Source organism: Pogoniulus pusillus, chromosome 15 (genome assembly GCF_015220805.1).
Source record: "Pogoniulus pusillus isolate bPogPus1 chromosome 15, bPogPus1.pri, whole genome shotgun sequence".
Taxonomy (NCBI): Eukaryota; Metazoa; Chordata; class Aves; order Piciformes; family Lybiidae; genus Pogoniulus; species Pogoniulus pusillus.
In genome coordinates this window covers 2,307,411-2,334,705 of record NC_087278.1, presented here as the reverse complement: position 1 = coordinate 2,334,705, position 27,295 = coordinate 2,307,411, and the positions used below count along the sequence as shown (strand labels likewise).

At 50.7% G+C, this 27,295-nt stretch overlaps 1 protein-coding gene across 1 annotated transcript in view; it reads left to right on the top strand.

The window, feature by feature from the left end:
* TMTC3 (transmembrane O-mannosyltransferase targeting cadherins 3) overlaps positions 1-5,743 on the top strand; it is a 30,442-nt gene extending 24,699 nt beyond the window's left edge. Inside the window, exons 13-15 of the mRNA XM_064154771.1 lie at positions 672-841; positions 3,009-3,235; positions 4,596-5,743. Of these exons, the coding sequence (XP_064010841.1) occupies positions 672-841; positions 3,009-3,235; positions 4,596-5,440 (1,242 nt within the window). The 3' untranslated portion in view covers positions 5,441-5,743. The remainder of the gene's footprint in view (positions 1-671; positions 842-3,008; positions 3,236-4,595) is intronic.
* Positions 5,744-27,295: the final 21,552 nt, after the last annotated feature.

The following is a 27,295-nucleotide window of genomic DNA, read 5'->3' as shown; positions in this document are numbered from 1 at the left end:
ACCCCTCCCTTGCCCTGTGCCCACACTGCTCTTGCTGCAGCCCAGCACAGGGTTGTATCTGGGCTGCACTCACCCTGCAGGCTCCTGTGGAGCTTTGCATCACCCCAGCCCCGCAGGGCCTTTTCCTCAGGGCTGCTCTCAGCCATTCCCCACCCAGCCTGGAGTTGTGCTTGGGACTGTGCTGACCTAGATGCAGGACCTTCCACTTGGCCTTGTTGAATGCCATGAGGTTGGCATGGGAATATTTTCATAGAATCATAGAATCAAGCAGGTTGGAAGAGAGCTCCAAGCTCAGCCAGCCCAACCTAGCACCCAGCCCTGGCCAACCAACCAGACCCAGGCACTAAGTGCCCCAGCCAGGCTTGGCTGCAACACCTCCAGGGATGGTGACTCCACCACCTCCCTGGGCAGCCCATTCCAATGCCAATCACTCTCTCTGCCAACAACTTCCTCCTCACATCCAGCCATAAACTAGACCATTTTGCTGTGATTTCTGGGAAAGGAGAGCTGCTGCCTTTAACCATTCAGAACCTACACCCTTAATGCCCAGCAGTACCCTAATAAAACCCCACGTGGCAGAGCGAAGAGACCTCTGCTCAACACCTTCCATCTTTTTTTACTCCTTTGGTCCATCTGTTCTTTTTTTGTTTGTTTGTTTGTTGTTTTGACAGATCATTCCAGGTAAAAAATATGCAGCAAGAGTTGCTCCTAACCATCTGAATGTTTACATCAACCTGGCAAACTTAATCAGAGCCAACGAATCCAGGCTGGAAGAAGCTGATCAGTTATATCGCCAGGCAATTAGCATGAGGCCAGATTTCAAGCAGGCTTACATCAGCAGGTATCTTTTATCATTTTAGAGGTGGATCAGTTTGGATGAAACATTTAGAGATGTGCACTGCTATCAGCAGTCATTGCTTGATGCAGTTGAGTTAGCTGCTGAAATGAGTTTATATCCAAAGGGAGGCGATTTGGGACTCTGCAGCCTGGAGAAGAGAAGGCTTGGAGGAGACCTTGGCTTGACCTTGCAGGATCTGAAGGAGGCTCTAGGAGGGCTGGGGAGGGACTATTGACAAGGTCTGGTAATGAGAGGAGGAGGAGGAGGAATGGGTTTGAAGTGGCAGAGGGGAGATTGAAAGTGGATGTTAGGAAGAAGTTGTTTGGAGTGAGGGTGGTGAGAGACTGGCACAGGTTAAGGAAGGTGAGACACTGGCACAGATTGAGGGAGGTGAGACACTGGCACAGGTTGAGGGAGGTGAGACACTGGCACAGATTGAGGGAGGTGAGACACTGGCACAGATTGAGGGAGGTGAGACACTGGCACAGGTTGAGGGAGGTGAGACACTGGCACAGATTGAGGGTGGTGAGACACTGGCACAGGTTGAGGGAGGTGAGACACTGGCACAGATTGAGGGAGGTGAGACACTGGCACAGACTGAGGGTGGCGAGACACTGGCACAGGTTGAGGGAGGTGAGACACTGGCACAGATTGAGGGAGGTGAGACACTGGCACAGGTTGCCCAGGGAGGTTGCTGATGAGATCTTACTAATGTCTGTAGCTGTCTGAGGGAGTGGTTGTCAAAATAAAGTGTCCAGGTGGTGCCCAGTGACAGGACAAGGGACGATGGGTGCAAGCTAAAGCTCTTCACAACGTGAAGACAAGCTCCAGTGTGATGGTGCTGGAGCCCTGGAGCAGGCTGCCCAGAGAGGTTGTGGAGTCTCCTTCTCTGGAGGCTGTCAAGACCCATCTGGATGCATTCCTGTGTGAGCTGCCTTGGGTGGCCCTGCTTTGGCAGAAGGGTTGGACCTGCTGCTCCCTGGAGGTCCCTTCCAACCCCTACCATTCTATCATTCTAAGATTCTAATCTAATTTAGTTTGGAACTAAGAAGATTTGGGTCAGTCTGAATTGTGGAGTTTCCTTGATCCTTCTGTGTTAAAGGCTGTCCAGAAAATGCAATAGAAAGCAGATAAAGCAAACAAGAGTAGTGTGGTTGTGGGCTGGGAGGGATCTCTTCCCTTTTTTACCAGCTGTGATTGCCATGGGGACTCAGTGAGGAGCAGAGGTGCCTGAAGTGCAGCTGTTGCAGTGGAATCCTACAGCCCATAGCAGCAATGTTTGCCTCCTTCTTTTGGGGTTTCTGTGCTGCAAATGCATTTGTTGCATGCAGGCTGCTGAGAGCTGAGAGCTTTGGGAAGGAGATGTAAAGGAGGTCCTGTGTTGCTTTGTGTTCCAAACAAAGAGAAACCCACACTGTTCACACATCTTCTGTCTGTGGGAGGGCAAACTTTAGATGAACCTGAAGTCTGAGAACAAAAGTGAAGGTTAGGAGGTGGACCTGCTGGAGTGGGTTCAGAAGAGGCCATGGAGGTGATCAGAGGGCTGGAGAATCTCCCCTGTGGGGACAGGCTGAGAGAGTTTGGGCTGTTCAGCCTGGAGAGAAGGCTCCAGGCTGGATGTTAGGAGGAAGCTGTTGGCAGAGAGAGTGATTGGCATTGGAATGGGCTGCCCAGGGAGGTGGTGGAGTCGCCATGCCTGGAGGTGTTCAAGGAAATCCTTGCTTGGGCACTTAGTGCCATGGTCTGGTTGGTTGGGCAGGGCTGGGTGCTAGGTTGGGCTGGCTGAGCTTGGAGGTCTCTTCCAACCTGCTTGATTCTATGATTTTGATATCTGAAGAGGGACCTACAGGCAGGCTGGGGAAAGGCTGTTTAGAAGGGCCTATGGTGAAAGGATGAGGAGCAATGGTTTGAAAGTGGAGCAAGGGAGATTTATGGGGGACATCAGGGGGAAGTTCTGCACCATCAGGGTAGTGAGACACTGGAACACATTGCTCAGAGATGTGGCTGAGGCCCCATCTCTTGAGACATTCAGGATCAGACTCAGTGTGGCCCTGGGCAGCTTGATCTAGTTGGGGATGTCCCTGCTGACTGCAGGGGGGTTGCCCTTTTGGGGGGTGCCTCCCAACCCGATGCCCATCTGTGAATCTGTTGAATCTTAATTCTTCAACAGGGGAGAACTGCTGCTCAAAATGAACAAACCTCTGAAAGCTAAGGAAGCCTATCTTAGAGCTCTGGAGCTAGACAGAACCAATGCAGACCTCTGGTACAACCTGGCCATAGTCTACATCGAGCTGAAAGATCCAGCAGAGGCCCTGAAGAACTTCAACCGAGCGCTGGAGCTCAACCCCGCGCATAAACTGGCCCTGTTCAACTCGGCGCTGCTGATGCAGGAGTCTGGTTTGTGGCTTCTCCCTGCCCTCTGTCTCTCTCTTTGCTTTTATAGGGTGCAGGCACTTTGCTTTTCCTTTGCTTTTATAGGATGCAGGCAAGTTTTCCTTTGCCTTTTCCTTGGCTTTTACTCTGCTTTTCCCTTTGCTTTCCCCTTTGCTTTTTACTCTGCTTTTACTCTGCTTTTCCCTTTGCTTTCCCCTTTGCTTTTTACTCTGCTTTTACTCTGCTTTTCCTTTGCTTTTTCCTTTGCTTTCTCATTTTTCTTTTCCTTTGCTTTTTCCTTTTTCACTTTTCTTTTCCTTTACTTAAATCTTTCCTTTGCTTTTTACTCTGCTTTTCCTTTGCTTTTCCTTTGTATTTTCCTTTGCCTTTTCCTTTGCTTTTTCCTTTTTCCTTTTTCACTTTACTTTTCCTTTGCTTTTCCTTTGCCTTTTGCTTTCCTTTTTACTCTGCTTTTGCTCTGCTTTTCCTTTGCTTTTCTCTTTTGCTTTTTTCCTTTGCATTTCCCTTTGCTTTTCCCTTTGCTTTTTCCTTTTTCACTTTACTTTTCCTTTGCTTTTCCTTTGCCTTTTGCTTTCCTTTTTACTCTGCTTTTGCTCTGCTTTTACTTGGCTTTTCCTTTGCTTTTTCACTTTGCATTTTCCTTTGCTTTTCCCTTTGCTTTTTCCTTTTTCACTTTACTTTTCCTTTGCTTTTCCTTTGCTTTTTGCTTTCCTTTTTATTCTGCTTTTGCTCTGCTTTTACTTTGCTTTTCCTTTTGCTTTTCCCTTTGCTTTTTCCTTTTCCACTTTACTTTTCCTTTGCTTTTTGCTTTCCTTTTTACTCTGCTTTTGCTCTGCTTTTACTTTGCTTTTCCTTTTGCTTTTCCCTTTGCTTTTTCCTTTTCCACTTTACTTTTCCTTTGCTTTTTGCTTTCCTTTTTACTCTGCTTTTGCTCTGCTTTTACTTTGCTTTTCCCTTTGCTTTTTCATTTTTCACTTTACTTTTCCTTTGCTTTTACATTGCTTTTTACTCTGATTTTCCCTTTGCTTTTTCTTTTGCTTTTTCACTTCACTTTCCTTTTGCTTTTCGTTTGCTTTTGACTCTGCTTTTCCCTTTTTCACTTTACTTTTCCTTTGCTTTTGACTCTGCTTTTCCCTTTGCTTTTTCTTTTCTTTTTCCTTTTTCACTTTACTTTTCCTTTTGCTTTTCCATTGCTTTTCCTACACAGCAATGGTGAGAAGTAGCATCTAAACCTCCCTCCCTTTCACAGTTGTGTCTCAAGCTGTGGCATTTGTTATTTTGTATTAAAGCTGACCATTTTAGAGGCCTGGCCTAAGGCTCCTTCAGCCCAGATCTAGACTGAAATCCACTTTCTGTCGTTTAGGTGATGCTCGGCTCAGACCTGAAGCTAAACAGAGGCTGCTGCATTATGTGAAAGAGGAACCACAGGATGCAAATGGCTACTTCAATTTGGGAATGCTGGCCATGGATGACAAAAAGGACACAGAAGCAGAAGCCTGGATGAAGAAAGCCATCAAGCTGCAACCCAACTTCCGCAGTGCTCTGTTCAATTTGGCACTGCTTTATTCTCAGACAGCAAAGGAGTTGATGGCTTTGCCTGTCCTGGAAGACCTGCTGAGGTACTACCCAGATCACACCAAAGGTTTGATTTTGAAGGGAGACATCCTTATGAACCAAAAGAAGGATATTGTTGGAGCAAAAAGGTGTTTTGAAAGGATTTTGGAGCTGGATCCCAACAATGTCCAAGGAAAACATAACCTGTGTGTGGTTTACTTTGAGGAACGAGACCTAATAAAAGCAGAGAGGTGTTTGGTTGAAACCTTGGCACTGGCACCTCAGGAAGAGTACATCCAACGTCACCTAAGCATAGTCAGAAGCAAAATTGCATCAGCCAGTGCTACAGAACAATCAGCACTTCCAGCAGGTGGGACTGGGACAGGGACTGACACTAGGACTGGGACTGCAGCTGCAGGAGGAAAAAAAAATTCATTTCACAACGTGAACAAAGTCAAAACCGAGCAGAAAACCACTCAAGCCACAGCTGAGGGCAACAAAGGCCACTCCAAAACTAAGAAACAAGCAGAGAAAACCAATATGGACAAAGAGGCCCCCAAAAAATCCTCAGAAGAAATCAAAGATATTGAAAAAAAGAGAGTTGCTGCTCTGAAAAGACTGGAGGAGATTGAGAGGATATTGAATGGTGAATAGTCTCCATCAGCTGCCACCAGGATCAGGGCAGAAGGCTGCTTTGAAGTGGGAAGGTGTGGTCCAGTTGGAAAGTGGTCTGAGAAATAACTGCCTGCATATCACTGAGTGAGCAGTGAGAGGCATTGCAGTGCTTTGTGTGAGAGAAAGGGCAGGATTCCAGCAGGATTCAGGCTTGGAAAGGACCTCAAAGATCATCTAGTTCCAACCTCCTGCCGTGGGTAGTGACATCTGCCACCAGCTCAGGTTGCTTAAGGCCTCATCCAACCTGGCCTTGAACACCTCCAGGGAGGTTGTGGAGCACAGAAGCACCCAATGTGATCAAAGATCACATTGGGTGCTTCTGTGCTCCACAACCTCCCTGGGAAACCTGTGCCTGTGTCTCAGCACCCTCAACCTGTGCCAGTGTCTCACCACCCTCAACCTGTGCCAGTGTCTCACCACCCTCACTGCAAACAACTCCTTCCTAATCTCCAGTCTCAGTCTCCTCTCTTCCAGTTTCAATCCATTCCCTCTCATCCTGTCACTCCAAGCCCATGTGAAAAATCTTTCCCCAGCTTTCCTGTAGCTCTGAGGACAGGCTGAGGGAGCTGGGGGTGTTCAGGCACTGGAAAGGCTGCTGTTAGGACTTCCCTGAGGTCTTCTCTAGGCTGAACACCCCCAGCTCCCTCAGCCTGTCCTCAGAGCAGAGGTGCTCCAGCCCTTGGATCATCTCTGTGGCCTCCTCTGGGCTCACTCCCAACAACTCTGTGTCCCTCTTATGCTGGAGACACCAGAACTGGAGGCAGTGTTGGAGGTGAGATCTCAGCAGAGCAGAGTCAAGGGGCAGAATCCCCTCTCTTGCCCTGCTGCTCACACTCCTCCGGATGTTAACATGAGCAATTGAGGTTGGACATCAGGAGGAAGCTCTGCACAATGAGAGAGGTGAAACCCTGGTACAGGCTACCCAGAGAAGTGGTGGAAGCCCCATCCCTTGAGCTATTCCAGATCAAACTCCATCTGGCCTTCAGCAACCTGATCTAGCTGGACATGTCCCTGCTGACTGCAAGGAGGGGGTTGACCAAGATGACTTTTGCAGGTCCCTTCCAGCCCAATGTGCTCTGTGATTTCAGTTCACACATCATCAGTTGATATCTTTGTAGGGAAAAAAAACCCCAAAACAACAACAAAAACCTTTCCTTTACATTGTTTGTTTGCAGAACTTAGCAAAAAGTCATCACAATGCCACTGGTTGTAGACTAGGAGGAGGCAACAACACACTGGTGTTTGCAGTTGTGGGCTGAAGGTGGAGCTGAAGATGGGGAAAGGATGGAACTAAAGGTGGAGCAGGATGCTCTAAAGGTGGAGCTGGATGCTCCAAAGTTGGAGCTGAATGCTCTGAAGGTGGAGATGGATGCTTTAAAAGTGGAGTTGAATGCTCCAAAGGTGGAGAAGGATGCTCTAAAGGTGGAGGTGGATGCTCTAAAGGTGGAGCTGAATGCTCTAAAAGTGGAGCAGGATGCTCTAAAGGTGGAGCTGGATGCTCCAAAGTTGGAGCTGAATGCTCTAAAAGTGGAGCAGGATGCTCTAAAGGTGGAGATGTATGCTCCAAAGTTGGAGCTGAATGCTCTAAAAGTGGAGCAGGATGCTCTAAAGGTGGAGCTGGATGCTTTAAAATTGGAGTTGAATGCTCCAAAGGTGGAGTTGGATGCTCTAAAGCTGGAGGTGGATGCTCAAAGTTAGAGGTGAATGCTCTAAAGGTGGAGCTGGATGCTTTAAAGGTGGAGGTGGATGCTCCAAAGTTGGAGCTGAATGCTCTAAAGGTGGAACTGAGTATTCTAAAGGCAGAGCTGAACATTCTGAAGCTGAAACAGAATATTCTTAAGGTGGACCTAAATATCCTAAAGGTAGAACTGAATATTCTTAAAGTGAAACTGAACATTCTGAAGGTGCAACTGAACATTCTGAAGGTAGAACTGAACATTCTGAAGGTGGAACTGGACATTCTGAAGATGGGACTGGACATTCTGAAGGTGGAACTGAACATTGTTAAGGTGGAACCGAACATTGTTAAGGTGGAACTAGATGGATACCAAACCCTTTTTAATTGTTTGTTACTCACAGCCCTACTGGTTTGTAGTGTGACCTGCTAGAACTCTTATGGTGCTCTTCAGATCTTCCTGCTTTTATTTGGGAGGAAATGTGTGTGGGTTTTTTTTTATCATCTTCACCTGTCCTTCATCTGCTCACTTTCAAAACTGATGCACAAACAGGTGAGTTGCTCACTTTTTCTGAAGGTTCCCTCCCCTCTCTCCCAGTTCATTGAATGCTGAGAAAGGCACTTTTGGCACAGGAGCCAGTGTGCTGTGCGGTGGTCTTTACTCCCTTTGTATCTGGATTGAGCCCTTGGTGTAGTAAATTGTTTGTTTCTAGCCAAGAGGCTTTACTCTCTGTGTCAGAACCACAGCATTTCTTTGCCCAGGCCTTTTTACACCACCACTACAAGCAGCTGCTGCTGAAATCAGTGTGATAAGGATCCCTCTGAATAAGGATGGCTGCAGAGTCCTGCAGCTGGGGAGCATCAACCCCAAGCACCAATACACATTAGAGGTCCTCCTGCTGGAAAGCAGCTCCGTGGGGAAGGACCTTGGAGTCCTGGTGGACAGCAAGTTATGCCTTTGTGGCCAAGAAGACCAGGGGCATCCTGGACTACAGCGAGAAAAGTCAGTCCAGCAGGGCTAGGGAGGTTCTCCTCCTGCTCTACTCTGCCCTGGTGAGAGCACACCTGGAATGCTGTGTCTAGTTTTGGGTTACTCAGTTCAAGAGGGGTTGGGATCTACTGGAAAGAGTGCAATGGAGGCCATGAGGATGAAGGACTGTGACTATCTCACCTCTGAAGAAAGGCTGAGAGCCCTGGGGCTGTTTAGCCTGCAGAAAATAAGCTTGAGAAGAGATCTGATCAGTGTTTGCAAATGTCTGCAGGTTGGGGGTCAGGCAGGAGGGCTCAGGCTCTGTTCAGTGATAGGACCAAGGGCAATGGACACAAACTGGAACCCAAGAAGCTCCTCCTCAACATGAGGAGAAACTTCTTTGGTGTGAGGGTGCAGGAGAGGGTGAATTGTAAAGACAATGTCCACAAGTTTCTTGACCACCTCCAGGGAGGGAGCAGCCACAACCTCCCTGGGCAACCTGTGCCACTCTCTCACCACCCTCACTGCAAAGAACCCTTTCCTAACATCTAGTTTGAATCTCCCCTCTGCCAGTCCAAACCCATTCCTCCTCATCCTGCCATGACCACACCTTGTCAATAGTCCCTCTCCAGCCCTCCTGGAGCCCCCTTCAGACCCTGCAAGGCCACTCCAAGGGCTCCTGCAAGCCTTCTCTTCTCCAGGCTGCAGAGCCCCAACAAGCCTGTCCTGCTCCTTTTGGTTTGCTTCCTCCTGCTCTTTTTGGTTTGCTTTCTCCTGCCCCTTTTGGTTGCTCAAGGCCTCATCCATGGAGTGCAGCTTTGAACACGTCCATGGAGCCCACAGCCTCCCTGGGCAACCTGTGCCAGTGTCTCCCCACCCTCACTGCAAAGAATTTCTTCCTAAACTCCAGGCTGAATCTCCACTCTGCCAGCTTCAATTCATTCCTGGGGCAGAGGAGAGCTGCCACACGTGTAAGCTGTGTAGATGTGGAGTAATATGGGATGTGCTGATACAGGTGGGCTCTGGAGAGACAGGGAACTACTGGGGAGAGTCCAGCAAAGAGCTGTGAGGATGCTAAGGAACTGAAACATCTCTCCTGTGAAGGAAGGCTGAGAGGCCTGGGATTGTTTAGTCTGGAGAAGGGAAGGCTGAGAGGAGATCTGATCAATGTCCATAAATATCTGAGGGGAGAGTGCCAAGAAGAAGGTGCCAGGATCTTTGCAGTGCTGCCCAGCAGTAAGACAAGGAACAAGGGATGACAGCTAAGACAAGGAGCAAAGGATGCAAGCTAAGACAAGGAACAAGGGATGACAGCTAAGACAAGGAGCAAAGGATGCAAGCTAAGACAAGGAACAAGGGATGACAGCTAAGACAAGGAGCAAAGAATGCAAGCTAAGACAAGGAGCAAAGGATGCAAGCTAAAAGACAAGGAGCAAAGGGTGCAAGCTAAGACAAGGAGCAAAGGATGCAAGCTAAGAAAAGGAACAAGGGATGCAAACTAGAACCCAGGAGGTTCCACCTCAACAAGAGGAGAAACTTCTTTGCTGTGAGGGTGCTGGAGGCCTGCAGCAGGCTGCCCAGAGAGCTTGTGGAGTCTGTTTCTCTGGAGACTTTCCAACCCCACCTGGATGTGTTCCTGTGTGCCGTGCCCTGAGTGCTCCTGCTTTGGCAGGGGGATTGGACCAGATGATCTCCAGAGGTTCCTTCCATCTGGCATTCTGTGGTTGCATGAAGTTTGCCATCTTTGAGCCAAGGAGCTGTAGCTGAGATCATAGAATCAACCAGGTTGGAAGAGACCTTCAAGCTCATCCAGTCCAACCTATCCCCCAGCCCTAACAGCCACTGCTGGTTTGATCCTTTCTCAAGGCTGTGTGGGTTTTATTAAGTACTTAATGTTGACTACTCAACTATTTCCTTTCCCACATTTTAATCTCTTGCTTTTAGCCTCCTGCAGTGCCTGTGTTTGTTTGTTAGTTTCCATCTACCCATTCATTTTGTTCTTAATTATGAGAGAGAAAGAGAGAGGAGGGGGTGGGAGGGAGGGGGAAAAAAAAGGGCAATGTAAGAACTGTGTTGAGTAATAATTCACTGAAGCATTAAACCTGACTCTTCCCCTTCATGTTTTCATGCTGTAGAACCATTCCTTTAGTTTTCAACTTAATCCTTTCTGCCCTGGGCAGTGAGCCAGCTCCTCAGATGTGGTATTTATCTTTGGGAGGGATCTTCCATGGTTGAAGGCTTTGCATGGACCTCTTCTTTATTCTGGCTCATTTGTAAGGTTACCACAATTGGTTGCATGGGAGGAAGTGGAAGGGGATGGGGATGGGGGGGGGAAAGAGCTGTTTAAAGGCATGATTTAAAAGCTGCAGGCAAGAGCAGCTGTGTGGTGTGCTGCTGGTCTTCAGGCACAGGGGTTTAAGGGCTGCTTGTAGTGAAGGAGCTGCTTGGCCACAGCTTGAAAATTGTTGGTTCATCTCTGTGGCTAGCTTGGGGGTGTGGAGGAGAAATAGTTGGGGTGTGACTTTTATAGGAGCTTTCACTTGTGTGTTAAGAAGGGCATGGATGTGTTGGAGGGGGTCCAGAGGAGGCCATCGAGGTGATGAGAGGGCTGGGGAAGCTCTCCCTGTGGGAGCAGGCTGGGAGAGTTGGGGCTGTTCAGCTTGGAGAACAGAAGGTTACAGGGAGACCTTGGAGCATCCTTAAGGGGACTACAAGAGAGCTGGGGAGGGACTTTTTGACAAAGGCTTGGAGTTGATAGGACAAGAGGGACTGGATTGAGGCTGGAAGAGGGGAGGCTGAGACTGGAGATGAGGAAGAAATTCTTTCATCAAGGTTGGAAAAGACACTTGCAGATCATCAAGTCTGAACTGTCAGGATGACACCAGCATGCCCACAAAACCATGCCTCAGAATGCCATCTCTGCTTGCTCTGTTGGACACCTCCAAGGATGGGGACTCCACCACCTCCCTGGGCAGCCTCTTCCAACCCCTGACTGCTCTTGCAGCAAAGACATTTTTCCTCCTCTCCAATCTAAACCTCCCCTGGCACAGCTTGAGGCCATTTCCTCTCCTTGTGAGTAGGGAGAAGAGACCAACACCCACCTGGCTACAACCTCCTTTCAGGGAGCTGCAGACAGCAATGAGCTCTGCCCTGAGCTGTGATGGAACTGGATGACCTCTAAGGTCCCTTCCAACCCAAACCATTCTATGAGTCTCTAAAGCAAGGAGGGGTTGCATTCCTGGGAGCTGGGATCATGGAATGGTTTGGGTTGGAAGGGACCTTCAGAGCTCATCCAGTCCACCCCCCCTGCAGTCAGCAGGGACATCCTCCACTAGATCAGGTTGCCCAGAGCCCTGTCTAGCTTCACCTTGAATATCTCCACGGATGGGACCTCAACTACCTCCTGGGCAACCTGTTGCAGTGTTCCACCATGCAAAGACCTTGTTCCTAACAGCCACCACCTCCCTGGGCTCCTCTCGTGGTGAAGGACTTGTGCCTAGCATCTAAATGATGCCAAAGAGCAGGCTTGAGGTGAGGCCATGGATTCTCTGTCTTTACTGTTAGCAGGGTTGTGGAGCCTTGAAGGACTGCAGGCAGAAGAGAACATTACAATCAGAGAATTAACCAGGCTGGAAGAGCCCTCTGAGATCATCCACTCCAACCTAACACCTTCTAATTAACTAACCCAGAGCACTAAGTGCCTCATCCAACCTCCTTTTAAACACCTCCAGGAATGGAGACTCCACCACCTCCCTGGGCAGCCCATTCCAATGCCAATCACTCTCTCTGGCAACAACTTCCTAACAACATCCAGCCTAGACCTGCCCTGGCACAGCTTCAGGCTCTGTCCCCTTCTTCTGTTGCTGACTGCCTGGCAGCAGAGCCCAACCCCACCTGGCTACAGCCTCCCTGCAGGCAGCTGCAGACAGCAATGAGCTCTGCCCTGAGCCTCCTCTGCTGCAGGCTGCACCCCCCCAGCTCCCTCAGCCTCTCCTCACAGGGCTGTGCTCCAGGCCCCTCCCCAGCCTTGCTGCCCTTCTCCAAACACCTTCCAGCACCTCAACATCTCTCTGCAATGGAGGTGCCCAGAACTGGGCAGAGTTAGCTTCAGGTAGCTGTAGACAGCTCTGCCCTGAGCCTCCTCTCCTCCAGGCTGAACAATGCAGCCTGTTGTGGAGGTTTTCTCCACCTCCTCAGCATCTGTGTTTGTTCCTTAGGTGTAATTATCAGAGCATTGTCTTTATAAATACACAGGGCAAGATATTTTTAATGAGCTCTTGTATTCATCCAGGCACAATGAGAGTAGGTGGAGGAGGAAAGTGCAACAATGACAGGATGTCTAAACCAAAAGTAGAAGGCATAAATCTTCAGTTTTAAAATACCACCTTGAGCATGCACTCACCTTTAGTTTCTTCCCCCTCCCCTCCCCCAGGTTTTTAACCCAATCCTCTGTGCTTGGTTCTGGTTAGGTCACATCTTGAGTGCTGGATTCAATTTTGGGTCACTCACCCCAAGAAAAAAAGCATTGAGGGGCTGGAGAGTGTCCAGAGAAAGGCAAAGAAGCAGGGGAAGGGTCTAGAGAACAGAGCTGGGGAGGAGCAGCTGAGGGTTTGTTTAGCCTGGAGAAGAAGAGGATGAGAGGAGACCTCATTGCTCTTTACAGCTCCCTGAGAGGAGGCTGCAGTGAGGTGAGGGTTGGGCTCTGCTCCCTAGCATCAGGTGATAGGGGAAGACAAAATGGCCTCAAATTGTGCCAGGGAAGGTTTAGGTTGGAGAGGAGGGAAAATTTCTTTCACTGCAAGAGTGGTGAGGGATTGGAAGAGGCTGCCCAAGGTGGTGGTGGAGTCCCCATGCCTGGAGGTGTTGAAGAAGCCTGTGGCCATGGCACTCTGGGCCATGGTTTGATGGCCATGGTGGGGTTGGGTTGATGTCAGAGTCATAGAATGGTTCCCACTAGAACAGGTTGCTTAAGGCCACATCCAACCTGGTCCTGAACACCTTCAGGGAGGTGGTGGGGCACAGAACCACCCAATGTGATCTTTGATCACATTGGGTGCTTCTGTGCCCCACCACCTCCCTGGGCAACCTGTGCCAGTGTCTCACCACCCTCAACCTGTGCCAGTGTCTCAGCACCCTCACTCCAAACAACTTCTTCCTAACATCCACTTTCAATCTCCCCTCTGCCACTTCAAACCCATGGCATTGGAATGGGCTGCCCAGGGAGGTGGTGGAGTCACCTGGAGGTGCTGAAGCCAAGCCTGGCTGGGGCACTTAGTGCCATGGTCTGGTTGGTTGGGCAGGGCTGGGTGCTAGGTTGGGCTGGATGAGCTTGGAGCTCTCTTCCAACCTGCTTGATTCTATGGTTCTATGCTCTTTATTTCTACCCTGCACTTAAAACTCCTTCTCACCCTAGTAGCAGCTGTGCTAAGCTTTAGGATAGCAACCAAATAGATCTCAGGCAGCAATCCAGCTCTCCTTGGGACAGGATCAGCTGCAGTGCTCTGGAAGATGTGGCCTCTGACCCTGAGCAGCTTATCATCGTGGAAGTATGTGATGATCTCAACTTGGAAGCAAATAAAACCAGCAACAAGCTTCATCATCTTGCTTCTTGCCATCTCTCCAGGTCAGTAGTTTAGTTCTTGAGGCTTTATTGCTTTTCTGCAGCTGCATAATTCATTACAGGGGGTGGAATACTACTGACCACCAGCAAGGAAAGTTCTCCTCCTCTGCAACCTAACCCTTCCCTGGCACCATTTGAAGCCATTTCCTTTCCTTCTATCACCTGAAACTAGAGAGAACATCCCAACCTACACCTCACTCCAGCCTCCTTTCAGGGAGCTGTACAGAGCATTGAGGTCTGTCTCCCTTCAGCCTCCTCTTCTCCACATTAAACACCCCCCAGCTGCTCTTCAGAGATGTCCTTGCCCTTCCCAGAGCCTCAGTGCCTTTCTGTAACCTTGTGCCTCTTCCTGATCTTGTGCCTCATGCCTGCTCTAGGGTAGGGTGTCCCTGGCCATGGCAGGGGGGTTGGAACTAGATGATCTCCAGAGGTAGTTTTGGACTGGATGCAGGAAGAAGTTGTGCAGCAGGAGGGTGGTGAGAGCCTGGCAGGGGTTGCCCAGGGAGGTGGTAGAAGCCTGATCCCTGCAGGTGCTTAAGGCCAGGCTGGCTGAGGCTGTGTGCAGCCTGCTCTAGTGTGAAGTGTCCCTGGGCATGGCAGGGGGGTTGGAACTGGCTGACCCTTGTGGTCCCTTCCAACCCTGCCTGATTCTATGAGTCTATGATTCTATGATCCAATCTGGCCTTAAACACCTCCAGGGAGTGGGAAATAGAGGTGGTCCTGGCTTTAAGACACTGGTGATGCTCACCAGCTCTGACCCATCTACCTCCAAGATCAACCCATTTAGGGGTTGGAAGGGACCTGTGGAGATGATCCAGTCCAAAGTTAACTCTCCAGAACATCTCTGCTGGGTGAAAAAGGCTAAGGAGGAGGCTTAGCTTCTGCAAAGGCTTTGTTAGCTGAGGCTGAAGACTGCCAAGTGCGTGTGTGTGGTTCTCCAGGTACTCAGGAGGAGGAGGAGGAAAAAGTGGCAGATAAAAAAAGAGCATCCAGGCTAACAGCCAAAGTTTGTACAGGAACAAAAAAGGGAGGCAGCTCTAAACAAAGGGCTGCTGGAAATGAGGCAAAAGGGCCCAGCCTGCTGGAACAATGCAGCTGGGGACTCTCCTTACAGGAGAACCTTGAGGGGAGGAAGAGAAGAAGTTATTTTAAGCCAAGGCTACAAAGAGCTCTGCAAGTGAAGAGCTTTGAGTGTTGCAGGCAAGAACAAGCAGCTGAAACGTTGGGATCCAGGAGGCAGAGGTTAAGGTGGTGTTTGCTTCAAGCACTCTGAGCTAAGGGATAATAGGAATTGCTATCCCAGGCTGCAGGGAGCCCATCTCTATCCCATGCTCTGAGCTAAGGCATAGTAGGAATTGCTATCCCAGGCTGCAGGGAGCCCATCTCTATCCCACTCTCTGAGCTAAGGGATAATAGGAATTGCTATCCCGGGCTAAAGGAATCCCAGCTCTATCCCATGCTCTGAGCTAAGGGATAATAGGAATTGCTATCGCAGGCTACAGGGATCCCAGCTCTATCCCATGTTCTGAGCTAAGGGATAGTAGGAATTGCTGTCCCAGGCTACAGGGAGCCCATCTCTATGCCATGTTCTGAGCTAAGGGATAATAGGAATTGCTATCCCAGGCTACAGGGATCCCAGCTCTATCCCAGTCTCTGAGCTAAGGGATGATAGGAATTGCTATCCCTGGTTACAGGGATCCCATCTCTATCCCAGTCTCTGAGCTAAGAGATAATAGGAATTGCTATCCCAGGCTACAGGGAGCCCATCTCTATCCCAGTCTCTGAGCTAAGGGATAATAGGAATTGCTATCCCAGGCTACAGGGATCCCATCTCTATCCCATGTTCTGAGCTAAGGGATAATAGGAATTGCTATCCCAGGCTGCAGGGATCCCAGCTCTATCCCAGTCTCTGAGCTAAGGGATAGTAGGAATTGCTATCCCTGGTTACAGGGATCCCATCTCTATCCCAGTCTCTGAGCTAAGAGATAATAGGAATTGCTATCCCAGGCTGCAGGGATCCCATCTCTATCCCACTCTCTGAGCTAAGGGATAATAGGAATTGCTATCCCAGGCTGCAGGGATCCCATCTCTATCCCACACTCTGAGCTAAGGGATAATAGGAATTGCTATCCCAGGCTGCAGGGATCCCAGCTCTATCCCAGTCTCTGAGCTAAGGGATAGTAGGAATTGCTATCCCAGGCTACAGGGATCCCAGCTCTATCCCACCTGTGGCCATGGCACTGGGAGACATCTACCAGCCATGGTGGTGCTGGGCTGATGGTTGGGCTGGATGATCCTGGGGCTCTTTTCACCCAGCCAGTCCTATGAGTCTGTATTCCAGCAGGGATTTACTCCCTTCCTAATTCCTTCCAGATGCATCAGGAGCATCCAGCCTGGCAGAAAACATCAACCAAGGAGAAGTTTACTCTTTCCCTGGTGTCTCTGGGGGACCCTTCCAATCTCTCCCTGTGGATCTGCTTTGCATGCAGAGCTTTGGGGTTGAAAAGTTGCCTCTTGATTGCTGCCTGCTCTCAGGCTACAGCAGGGCTGCATTTTAAGCCCTGTTTTCCTTAACCCTGCTGTGGAGAGCACTCAGCTGAGAGCAGCAGGGATTTGGTTTAGACCTTCAGGAAGATGTAAGCTGTGAGGTCTAAGGGGAATTCCCTTGCCACTGAAACCATTCCCATCACATCTGAGACCTTGCATCCTTCTGCTGTGGTGCTGCTTTGTCTAATCTTGATTGGAAGAGACACTTTTGTTGTTGCTGGAGTTGGTTAAGTCTCTCCTGCCTGTTCCTCTGGAATGCTCTTGTTTGGCTTTGGGTTGGGCTCTGGGTTGGGGTTTTTCTTTCCTGGATCAATTTATTTTGTGGAAGAAAAAAAAGAAACAACAAATAATTAGTTTGAAAACCTGGCAGTGATCTCTGAGGTCACCTCCAACCTGAACCAGCCTGGGAGGCTCTGACCACAAGGATTTCACCTGGGAAATAACTCAGCCTCCCTTCAGGGAGCTCTGCCCTGAGCCTCCTCTGCTGCAGGCTGCTGCACACCCCCAGCTCCCTCAGCCTCTCCTCACAGGGCTGTGCTCCAGGCCCCTCCCCAGCCTTGCTGCCCTTCTCCAAACACCTTCCAGCACCTCAGCATCTCTCTTGAACGGAGGAGCCCAGAACTGGACACAGCACTGCAGGGGTGGCCTGAGCAGTGCTGAGCACAGGGGCACAAGAACCTCCCTTGTCCTGCTGCCCACACTGCTCCTGAGCCAGCCCAGGATGCCATTGGCTCTGCTGCCCACCTGGGCACTGCTGCCTCCTCTGCAGCTCCTCTCTGCCAGCACCCCCAGCTCCCTCTCTGCCTGGCTGCTCTCAGCCACTCTGGCCCCAGCCTGTAGCACTGCTTGGGGTTGTTGTGGCCAAAGTGCAGAACCCTGCCCTTGGCCTTGTTCAGTCTCATCCCCTTGGCCTCTGCCCACCCATCCAGCCTGGCCAGGTCCCTCTGCAGGGCTCTGCTACCCTCCAACAGCTCCACAGCTGCTCCTAGCTTGGTGTCATCTGCAAACTCACTGCTGCTGGACCCAATCCGCTGCTCCAGACCATCAACAAAGACACTGCACAGGATATTTTGTAAGTGCTATTAAATGCTCCCCCCCCCGAAGTTTTCTGGCTGTTTGACCACATTACTGATCCTACTTTTTAAATGAGTTTTCTCCAGAGAGTCTGTGCCTCACTTTGAGGTTTCTTTGTTTTCCCCTCCCTTTTTCTTCCATTCTTTAGCCTTGGGGCCAGATCCTGGAGGAGAAGGGGGTTGGAAATATTCAGGAGGGGTCACTTCAGTCACTATGTCTCAGTTTGCTTTGTTTGCTCAAGTTAGCAAGAAAATAAACCTTACCAATCCCTAATATTGGAGTAGAGTCAGAGTTGTGCAAGAGGTGACTGAGGTGAAGTGGAGATGTTCTGGAGCCACAATTTCAATGAGGGCTGTGGAGATGCTGGAGAGTGTCCAGAGCAGAGCCAGGAGGATGCTCAGAGGCTGCAGCAGCTCTGCTGTGAGCACAGCCTGAAAGAGTTTGGGCTGTGCAGGCTGGAGCAGAGGAGGCTCCCAGGGGACCTTCTTGTGGCCTTCCAGGACCTGAAGGGGGCTCCAAAACATCTGGGGAGGGACTTTTGAGGCTGTGAGAGAGTGGCAGGAGTGGGGAGAATGGAGCAAAGCTGGAGGTGGGGAGAGTGAGGCTGGAGGTGAGGAGGAAGTTGTTGAGCAGGAGAGTGGTGAGAGGCTGGGATGGGTTGCCCAGGGAGGTGGTTGAGGCCCCATGGCTGGAGGTGTTTGAGGCCAGGCTGGCTGAGGCTGTGTGCAGCCTGCTCTAGGGTAGGGTGTCCCTGGGCATGGCAGGGGGGTTGGAACTGGCTGCTCCTTGTGGTCCCTTCCCACCCTGCCTGATTCTCTGATGGAGAGGGTTGGTTGTGTTCCTGTGAGCCACACTCAGAGCTGGTTTTACACCAGGATTAGGTTTTTATTCTTGCTATGGAAACACACTGAAAGCATTCCAAAGGGAAATTGTGTTTCTAATTTACACCTTTGGTGACTCTCTTCTTCCTCTGGAGGCACTGCAGTTGGAAAGCTCTAAACAGAAGCACCCCTTTAATGCCAGCAACGTTCACAGCTGTTTGCAGCTGATGTATCCCACAGATGGCAAAGTGAAATCAGAGAAGGAAGCAAACTGGGTGGGATCTGGAGCAAGAAGAGAAAGTCAGAGAATGTTAGGAGCTGGAAGGGAGCTTGGGAGATCATAGAATCATAGAATCAGTCTTGTCAGTGTGGTCTTCTTAGGAGATTTGCTAACTCTCTGAGTAAGGAAGTAGCCAAGAACATATAATGAGTGGAGTCAGGGCCAAGATCTTCCCATTTACTGGAAAACACTTAGAAAAAGCAAACAAATGCTATCAGAGCAGGATCCTGGGTGTCAGGGGGGTTGGGAGTTCAGTGGCAGTCTGTGAGCATCTCCTGCCTGCACTGGAGGGTGGCTTTGGGCATCATCACTCTGAATCACAGAGTCACAGACTCATGGAATCAGCCAGGTTGGAAGAGAGCTCCAAGCTCATCCAGCTCAACCTAGCACCCAGCCCTGCCCAACCAACCAGACCATGGCACTAAGTGCCTCATCCAGTCTGGTCTTTGATGCTAGACAGAACACCCACATCTAGGTTGGACTTAGAATCCTAGAATCAAGCAGGTTGGAAGAGAGCTCCAAGCTCAGCCAGTCCAACCTAGCACCCAGCCCTGGCCAAGCAACCAGACCATGGCACTAAGTGCCTCATCCTGTGGCAGGGGGTTGGAACTGCCTGAGCTTTGGGATCCCTTCCAACCTAAACCATTCTGTGATTCTGTGACTGTATGATGACAATCAACTCTTCATGGCAAGCTCTTGTTCTCTTCAGCTGGGAGCTCATATGGTTTGTATCCACACAGGCTGTGTGTTCAGGGGAGATGCTTCCATTAGATTCCTTTATAAATCTTACACTAAGACTTCAGGCTTGAGCTCATCCTGCTGGAAAGCAGCTCCATGAAGAAGGACCTTGGAGTCTTGGTGGGCAGCAGGTTCTCCATGGGCCAGCAATGTGCCCTTGTGGCTAAGAGAGACAATGGCATCCTAGGGGGCTAGCAGGAAAAGTGTGACCAGCAGGGCTAGGGAGGTTTTCCTCCCCTCTGCTCTGCCCTGCTGAGACCACAGCTGCACTGCTGCATCCCCAATTCAACAAAACCATAGAATCATGATTGGTTGGAAGAGAGCTCCAAGCTCAGCCAGCCCAACCTAGCACCCAGCCCTGGCCAAGCAACCAGACCATGGCACTAAGTCCCCCAGCCAGGTTTGGCTGCAACACCTCCAGGCACAGCCATCTTCCTGGGCAGCCCATTCCAATGCCAATCACTCTCTCTGACAACAACTTCCTCCTAACATCCAGCCTGAACCTGCCCTGGCACAGCTTGAGCCTGTGTCCCCTTCTTCTGGCCCTGGCTGCCTGGCAGCAGAGCCCAACCCCACCTGGCTACAGCCTCCCTGCAGGCAGCTGCAGGCAGCAATGAGCTCTGCCCTGAGCCTCCTCTGCTGCAGGCTGCACACCCCCAGCTCCCTCAGCCTCTCCTCACAGGGCTGTGCTCCACCCTCTAACCTTCTCTGATTCTATTTCAAGAAGGTAAATACAGTCCTGGAAGGATTTTCCCCCTTTCTTTGATGTCCTACCCTTAATTGTTTTTCAAAAATGGATACTTTTGATAAGCTTCCTGGAATTGTGTCTGGCACCTTGTAAAGGATTCAGTTAAGTTTAGTCAGGGCCTTGGTCTCTGTTCTAAAAGTGAACATTGCCTTTGTTGTTTGGACACAAAGAATGTCCCTTTTGTCACTTCCAATTTCAGTTTTAGCTGCCCTGAAGGTTTGCATTTACCAGACAAATCGTTCACAGATTGCACTGGCTTGGAAGGGACCCCCAAAGGTCATCTTCTCCAACCCCCCTGCAGGCAGCAAGGACATCTCCAGCTAGAGCAGGCTGCTCAGAGCAACATCAAGTATGGCCTTGAATGCCTCCAGGGATGGAGCCTCAACCACAGCCCTGGGCAACCTGTGCCGGCGTCTCCCCATCCTCACTGTGCAGAGCTGCCTCCTGAGCTCCAACCTAACTCTGCCCTGCTCCAGCTCCATCCCACTGCTCCTTATCCCAGCACTCTGAGCCCCTCTGCACCTAACTCTGCCCTGCTCCAGCTCCAAACCACTGCTCCTTATCCCAGCACTCTGAGCCCCTCTGCACCTAACTCTGCCCTGCTCCAGCTCCAAACCACTGCTCCTCATCCCAGCACTCTGAGCCCCTCTGCACCTAACTCTGCCCTGCTCCAGCTCCATCCCACTGCTCCTCATCCCAGCACTCTGAGCCTCTCTGCACCTAACTCTGCCCTGCTCCACCTCCAAACCACTGCTCCTCATCCTAGCACTCTGAGCCCCTCTGCACCTAACTCTGCCCTGCTCCAGCTCCAAACCACTGCTCCTCATCCCAGCACTCTGAGCCTCTCTGAACCTAACTCTGCCCTGCTCCAGCTCCAAACCACTGCTCCTCATCCCAGCACTGAGTTACAGAATCACAACAGTACCCAGGTGGGAATAGACCTCTGAGATCATTGAGTCCAACCTATCACCTAACACCTTCTAATGAACTAACCCATGGCCTCATCCAGCCTCCTTTTAAACACCTCCAGGGATGAGGACACCACCACCTCCCTGGAACCCACCAGGTTCCTCTGAGCCCACCTCTACAGCATGTCCAAGTGGCTGTGGCTGGCATCCATCCCAACCTTCAGTCCTATCAACCACAGCACTCATTTTGGGGACACCTGCAGACTTGCTGAGGCTGCAATCTCATTGGCATTAGAATCTTGCCCTTCTTTTGGATCAATTGCATCACTCCTGTGATGTTTTTCAGCCTTGGTGTGTTCCTAGCCTGAGGTTTGCCAAGGAATGTGGACACCACTGAGACAGTTTCCAGTGAGTGATGGCTTTAGCAATGTAGCTGTTGGTCCTTCTCACCCAGGGACACAGGCTGGTGGGGAGGAAAAAAAACCCAACCTAATCAGGGTAATAAAATGAGTGGTAAAATAGAAAGGAGTCAGCCTCTGATCCATATTTAGCTCTGGTTGCTATGGAAGAGCAGAGATGAACCTGCTGTCAACAGCTGACATCTCACTTGAGAAGAGCTGGGGGGGATCCAGCACACCAGAAATAGAGGAAGAGATATTTATACCTTGGGAAGTTTGGGGGGTTCAGGTGTAGCTGGGGTACATGGGATCATGGAATCAGGCAGGGTTGGGAGGGACCACAAGGATCAGTCAGCTCCAAGCCCCCTGCCATGCCCAGGGACACCCTACCCTAGAGCAGGCTGCACACAGCCTCAGCCAGCCTGGCCTCAAACACCTCCAGCCATGGGGCCTCAACCACCTCCCTGGGCAACCCCTGCCAGGCTCTCACCACTCTCCTGCTCAACAACTTCTTCCTAACATCCAGGGTAGATCTACCCATTTCTAGCTTGGTTCCTTTCCCCCCACTCCTGCCACTCCCTCACAGCCTCAAAAGTCCCTCCCCAGATGTTTTGGAGCCCACTTCAGATCCTGGAAGGCCACAAGAAGGTCACCTGGGAGCCTCCTCTGCTCCAGCCTGCACAGCCCCAACTCTTTCAGGCTGTGCTCACAGCAGAGCTGCTGCAGCCTCTGAGCATCCTCCTGGCCCTGCTCTGGACACTCTCCAGCATCTCCACAGCCCTCTCATCCCAGGGGCTCCAGAGCTGGATGCTGTACTCCAGTTCTCCAAACTCAAAGCTAACCTTTAGACTTAGATTTTGCTGCACAATCATTTTGTGTACCTGCCTGGATTGCACTGAAGAAGCCTCAGCTTCTCTAGGTGTTGCATTTGAGACAGGACAATATGTGTGGAGCCTCCTTCTATGGCATTTGCATGAAAGATAAGCTGGATGTTGGGAGGAGGTTCTGCACAGAGAGAGTGATTGGCATTGGAATGGGCTGCCCAGGGAGGTGGTGGAGTGGCTGTGCCTGGAGGTGTTGCAGCCAAGCCTGGCTGGGGCACTTAGTGCCATGGTCTGGTTGGTTGGGCAGGGCTGGGTGCTAGGTTGGGCTGGCTGAGCTTGGAGCTCTCTTCCAACCAATCATGATTCTATGGTTTTGTTGAATTGGGGATGCAGCAGTGCAGCTGTGGTCTCAGCAGGGCAGAGCAGAGGGGAGGAAAACCTCCCTAGCCCTGCTGGTCACACTTTTCCTGCTAGCCCCCTAGTTGCCATTGTCTCTTTTAGCCACAAGGGCACATTGCTGGCCCATGGAGAACCTGCTGCCCACCAAGACTCCAAGGTCCCTCTTCATGGAGCTGCTTTCCAGCAGGATGAGCTCAAGTCTGAAGTCTGAGTGTGAGCTTTATAAAGGAATCTAATGGAAACATCTCCCTGGAGCTTCCTGGCTGGGGCACTTAGTGCCATGGTCTGGTTGACTGGATAGGGCTGAGTGCTAGGTTGGACTGGATGAGCTTGGAGCTCTCTTCCAACCTGCTTGGTTCTATGGTTCTATGATTCTATGGTTTTATGGTTCTATGATTCTATGGATCTGTGGTTCTATGGTTCTATGATTCTGTGATTCTATGGATCTATGGTTCTATGGTTCTGTGATTCTATGGTTCTATGGTTCTATGGCTCTATGATTCTGTGATTCTATGGATCTATGGTTCTATGGTTCTGTGATTCTATGGTTCTATGGTTCTGTGATTCTATGGTTCTATGGCTCTATGGTTCTATGATTCTGTGATTCTATGGATCTATGGTTCTATGGTTCTGTGATTCTATGGTTCTATGGTTCTATGGCTCTATGATTCTGTGATTCTATGGATCTATGGCTCTATGATTCTGTGATTCTATGGATCTATGGTTGTATGATTCTATGGATCTATGGTTGTATGATTCTATGGATCTATGGTTCTATGATTCTATGGTTTTATGGTTCTATGGTTCTATGATTCTATGGCTCTATGGCTCTATGGTTCTATGATTCTATGGCTCTATGGTTCTATGGTTCTATGATTCTGTGATTCTATGGTTCTATGATTCTATGGCTCTATGGTTCTATGGTTCTATGGTTCTATGGTTCTATGGCTCTGTTGTTCTGTGGCTCCATGATTCTATGGCTCTATGATTCTATGGTCCTGTGGTTAAGCTGCCAGTGGTGCTGTTCCCATCCTACCCTCAAGCTAAGCTCTGAGCCTGCCTGCAGCTGGGAAATGCTTTCAAGGGTTGTTCTTCAAGCTGCTTTGCCATCAGGGAGCATCAGAGTTTCCACTGTCCCAGAGCCAGCCTTGCTTGTGTCACGTTGGTTAGGTTCCTGGTGTTCAGCAGCTGAGTTCTGTACCAGATGGCAGACCCTGCTCACATGAAATGCAGTCTCCTGTCCTCAGGCTCTCCAGGGAGCTGCCAGCCACCCCCCCCTGCTGACTCAGCAGGGAAGAAGTGGCTGCTAGCACCTTCTCCATGTGCTGCCTGTGTGAGTCATGGCCCAGCAGCTGCACTGGGGACCAAACAGGACACAAAGGGACCTGCTGGAGAGAGTCCAGTGGAAGGAGGACAGCACAGAAAGGATTGACATGCAACCAAAGCACTCCTTAGTGGAGATACTGTGCTGTGAGCAATGGAGCAACAGTGGAAAGCAGTGGAACAGCATTGCCCCCAACACAGGAGGACATGAAACTGTTGGAGCCAGTCCAGAGGAGGCCATGAAGATGCTCAGAGCGCTGAAGCAGCTCTGCTATGACAACAGCCTACAAGAGCTGGGGCTCTTCTGCCTGGAGAGAAGGATTTGAGGAGACCTTGGAGTGGCCTTCCAGTATCTGAAGGGGCTACAGGAAGGCTGGGGAGGGACTATTGACAAGGTCTGGTAATGACAGGGCGAGGGGGAATGGTTTAAAGTGGCAGAGAGAAGATTCAAACTGCATGATAGGAAAGGGTTCTTTGCAGTGAGGGTGGTGAGACACTGGCACAGGTTGCCCAGGGAGGCTGTGGCTGCTCCCTCCCTGGAGCTATTGAGGCCTTGAGTGACCTGTTCTAGTGGGAGGTGTCCCTGCCTATGGTGAAGGGGTTGAACTGATGATCTTCGAGGTCCCTTCCAACCTAAACCATTCTATGATTCTATTCTCTGATTCTAACAATGGATGATTGAGGGACTTGAGCATCTGCCCTACAAAAAGAGCCTGAGAGCCCTGGGACTGTTCAGTCTGGAGAAGAGAAGGCTGAGAGGAGATCTCATCAATGGCTGTAAATATCTGAGGGGTGAGTGTCAAGTGGCTGGGGCCAAGCTCTTGGTGGTGGTCAGCAGCAGTAAGCCAAGGAGCAGCAGCTTCAAACTGCTCTAAGACCTTCCTGGAGCCTTCTCTTCTCCAGGTTGAACAGCTCCAACTCTCTCACTACATCCCCATAGGGGAGGTTCTCCAGCCCTCTGACCATTTTGTGGCCTCCTCTGGACCTTCTCCAGCAGTTTGATGTCCTCATGTTGGGGGACACCAGAAACAGAAATGACTTAATTTTAAGACAACAAACTGACAGGGGGATGAGGGGGTTGAGTCCAGCAGCACTGAGTTTGCAGGTGACACCAAGCTAGGAGCAGCTGTGGAGCTGTTGGAGGGTAGCAGAGCCCTGCAGAGGGACCTGGCCAGGCTGCATGGGTGGGCAGAGGCCAAGGGGATGAGATTGAACAAGGCCAAGGGCAGGGTTCTGCACTTTGGCCACAACAACCCCAAGCAGCACTACAGGCTGAGGCCAGAGTGGCTGAGAGCAGGCAGGCAGAGAGGGAGCTGGGGGTGCTGGGAGAGAGGAGCTGCAGAGGAGGCAGCAGTGCCCAGGTGGGCAGCAGAGCCAATGGCATCCTGGGCTGGCTCAGGAGCAGTGTGGGCAGCAGGACAAGGGAGGTTCTTGTGCCCCTGTGCTCAGCACTGCTCAGGCCACCCCTGCAGTGCTGTGTCCAGTTCTGGGCTCCTCCATTGCAGAGACGTTGAGGTGCTGGAAGGTGTTTGGAGAAGGGCAGCAAGGCTGGGGAGGGGCCTGGAGCAGAGCCCTGTGAGGAGAGGCTGAGGGAGCTGGGGGGGTGCAGCCTGCAGCAGAGGAGGCTCAGGGCAGAGCTCATTGCTGCCTGCAGCTGCCTGCAGGGAGGCTGTAGCCAGGTGGGGTAGGGCTCTGCTGCCAGGCAGCCAGCGACAGAAGAAGGGGACACAGCCTCAAGTTGTGCCAGGGCAGGTCTAGGCTGGATGTTAGGAGGAAGTTGTTGTCAGAGAGAGTGATTGGCATTGGAATGGGCTGCCCAGGGAGGTGGTGGAGTGGCTGTGCCTGGAGGTGTTTAAGAGGAGGCTGAATGAGGCACTTGGTGCCATGGGTTAGTTGATTAGAAGGTGTTAGGTGTTAGGTTGGATGCAATGACCCTAGAGGTCTTTTCCAACGTGGTTGATTCTGTGATTCAGTGATTCTGTGCTTCTGTGATTTGTGCTGCTGTGATTCAGTGATTTGTGATTCTGTGCTTCTGTGATTCTCTGATTCTGTGCTTCTGTACATCAGAGAATCATAGAATCAACCAGCTTGGAAGAGTGAAATAGTTCCAGGGCAGATTCAGGTTGGAATTGTTTCAACTGGAAGAGACCTCTAAGATCACTGAGTCCAACCATCAACCCAACACCACCATGGCCATTAATCCATGTGCCCCACTGCCATGTCCTCCAAGAATGGCAACTCCACCACCTCTCTGGGCAGCCTGTTCCACTCCCTGACCACTCTTGCAGTAGAGAAATCCTTCCTAACAGCCACTCTAAAGCTCCCCTGGTGCAGATGCTAGCTTGAAATTCAGACTTGATGATCTCAAAGGTCTTTTCCAACCACAGTTATGATTCTGGGATGCCAGAGTTTGCTAGCAAACTGCTCACAGCCTTTTGGGTAGATGGCAGCATTGCCCATCACTGATCACACTGGGATTTGCTCACACTCAGGGACTTTAAGGCACTACCTCCACAGAAGTCATCAAGCTGTGACAAGTGTCACCAAGCCTTATTCTGCAATGTGGGTTTCCAGTTCTGAAGTGAATAACTTAGCAGAAACAGCAGCTTCCAAGAACCTGTGAGCAGCTACCAGCATCCCCTCCAGCTCTCCTGCACACATCTGCCACAGCAAAGCTGCCAAACCTTGGGGGAATCGATGGATCTGTCAGCAGTGGAGAGCTGCTCTCCCAGTCTTTATTTATAACCAAAGGAAGCAGCTGCCTACAGCCTCTCTCCTGCTGGGATCATCTTCTCTCACTAGAAAAAGGCAGGAAGCAAATCTATGACAGAATCACAGTCAGGGTTGGAAGGGACCGCAAGGATCATCTTGTTCCGAGCCCCCTGCCATGCTCAGGGACACCTCACACTAGGTGCAGCCCAGTTAATGAGCCTCTGCGTGATGGAGGGACCAAGTTATGGCTCCAAAGCTGCCCAGGGAGGTGGTGGAGTCCCCATCCCTGGAGGTGTTCAAGAAATGTGTGGTCCTGGCACTTGGGGATGTGGTTAGGTGGCCGTGGTGGTGCAATAGAGAATGTAGAATATACTCACCCCCTGGGCGACCTGTGCCAGTGTCTCACCACCCTGAGAGGAAGTGTGAATACAGAATATAGAATCCAGCAGGTTGGCAGAGAGCTCCAAGCTCAGCCAGCCCAACCTAGCACCCAGCCCTGCCCAAGCAACCAGACCATGGCACTAAGTGCCCCAGCCAGGCTTGGCTTCAACACCTCCAGCCACAGCCACTCCACCACCTCCCTGGGCAGCCCATTCCAATGGCAAATCACATTCTTCACTCCATCAAAGAGGGAGGTGTCCCTCCCCATGGCAGGAGGTTGGAACTAGATGACCTTCAAGGTCACTTCCAACCTGAGCCATTCTATGAACCAAAGGAAAGATAAAAGAATATGGTACAGAGTTGACATTGAGAGGATCCTTAGGCTGTCCATAAAGAAAGGTGGAGATGGAGAGCTC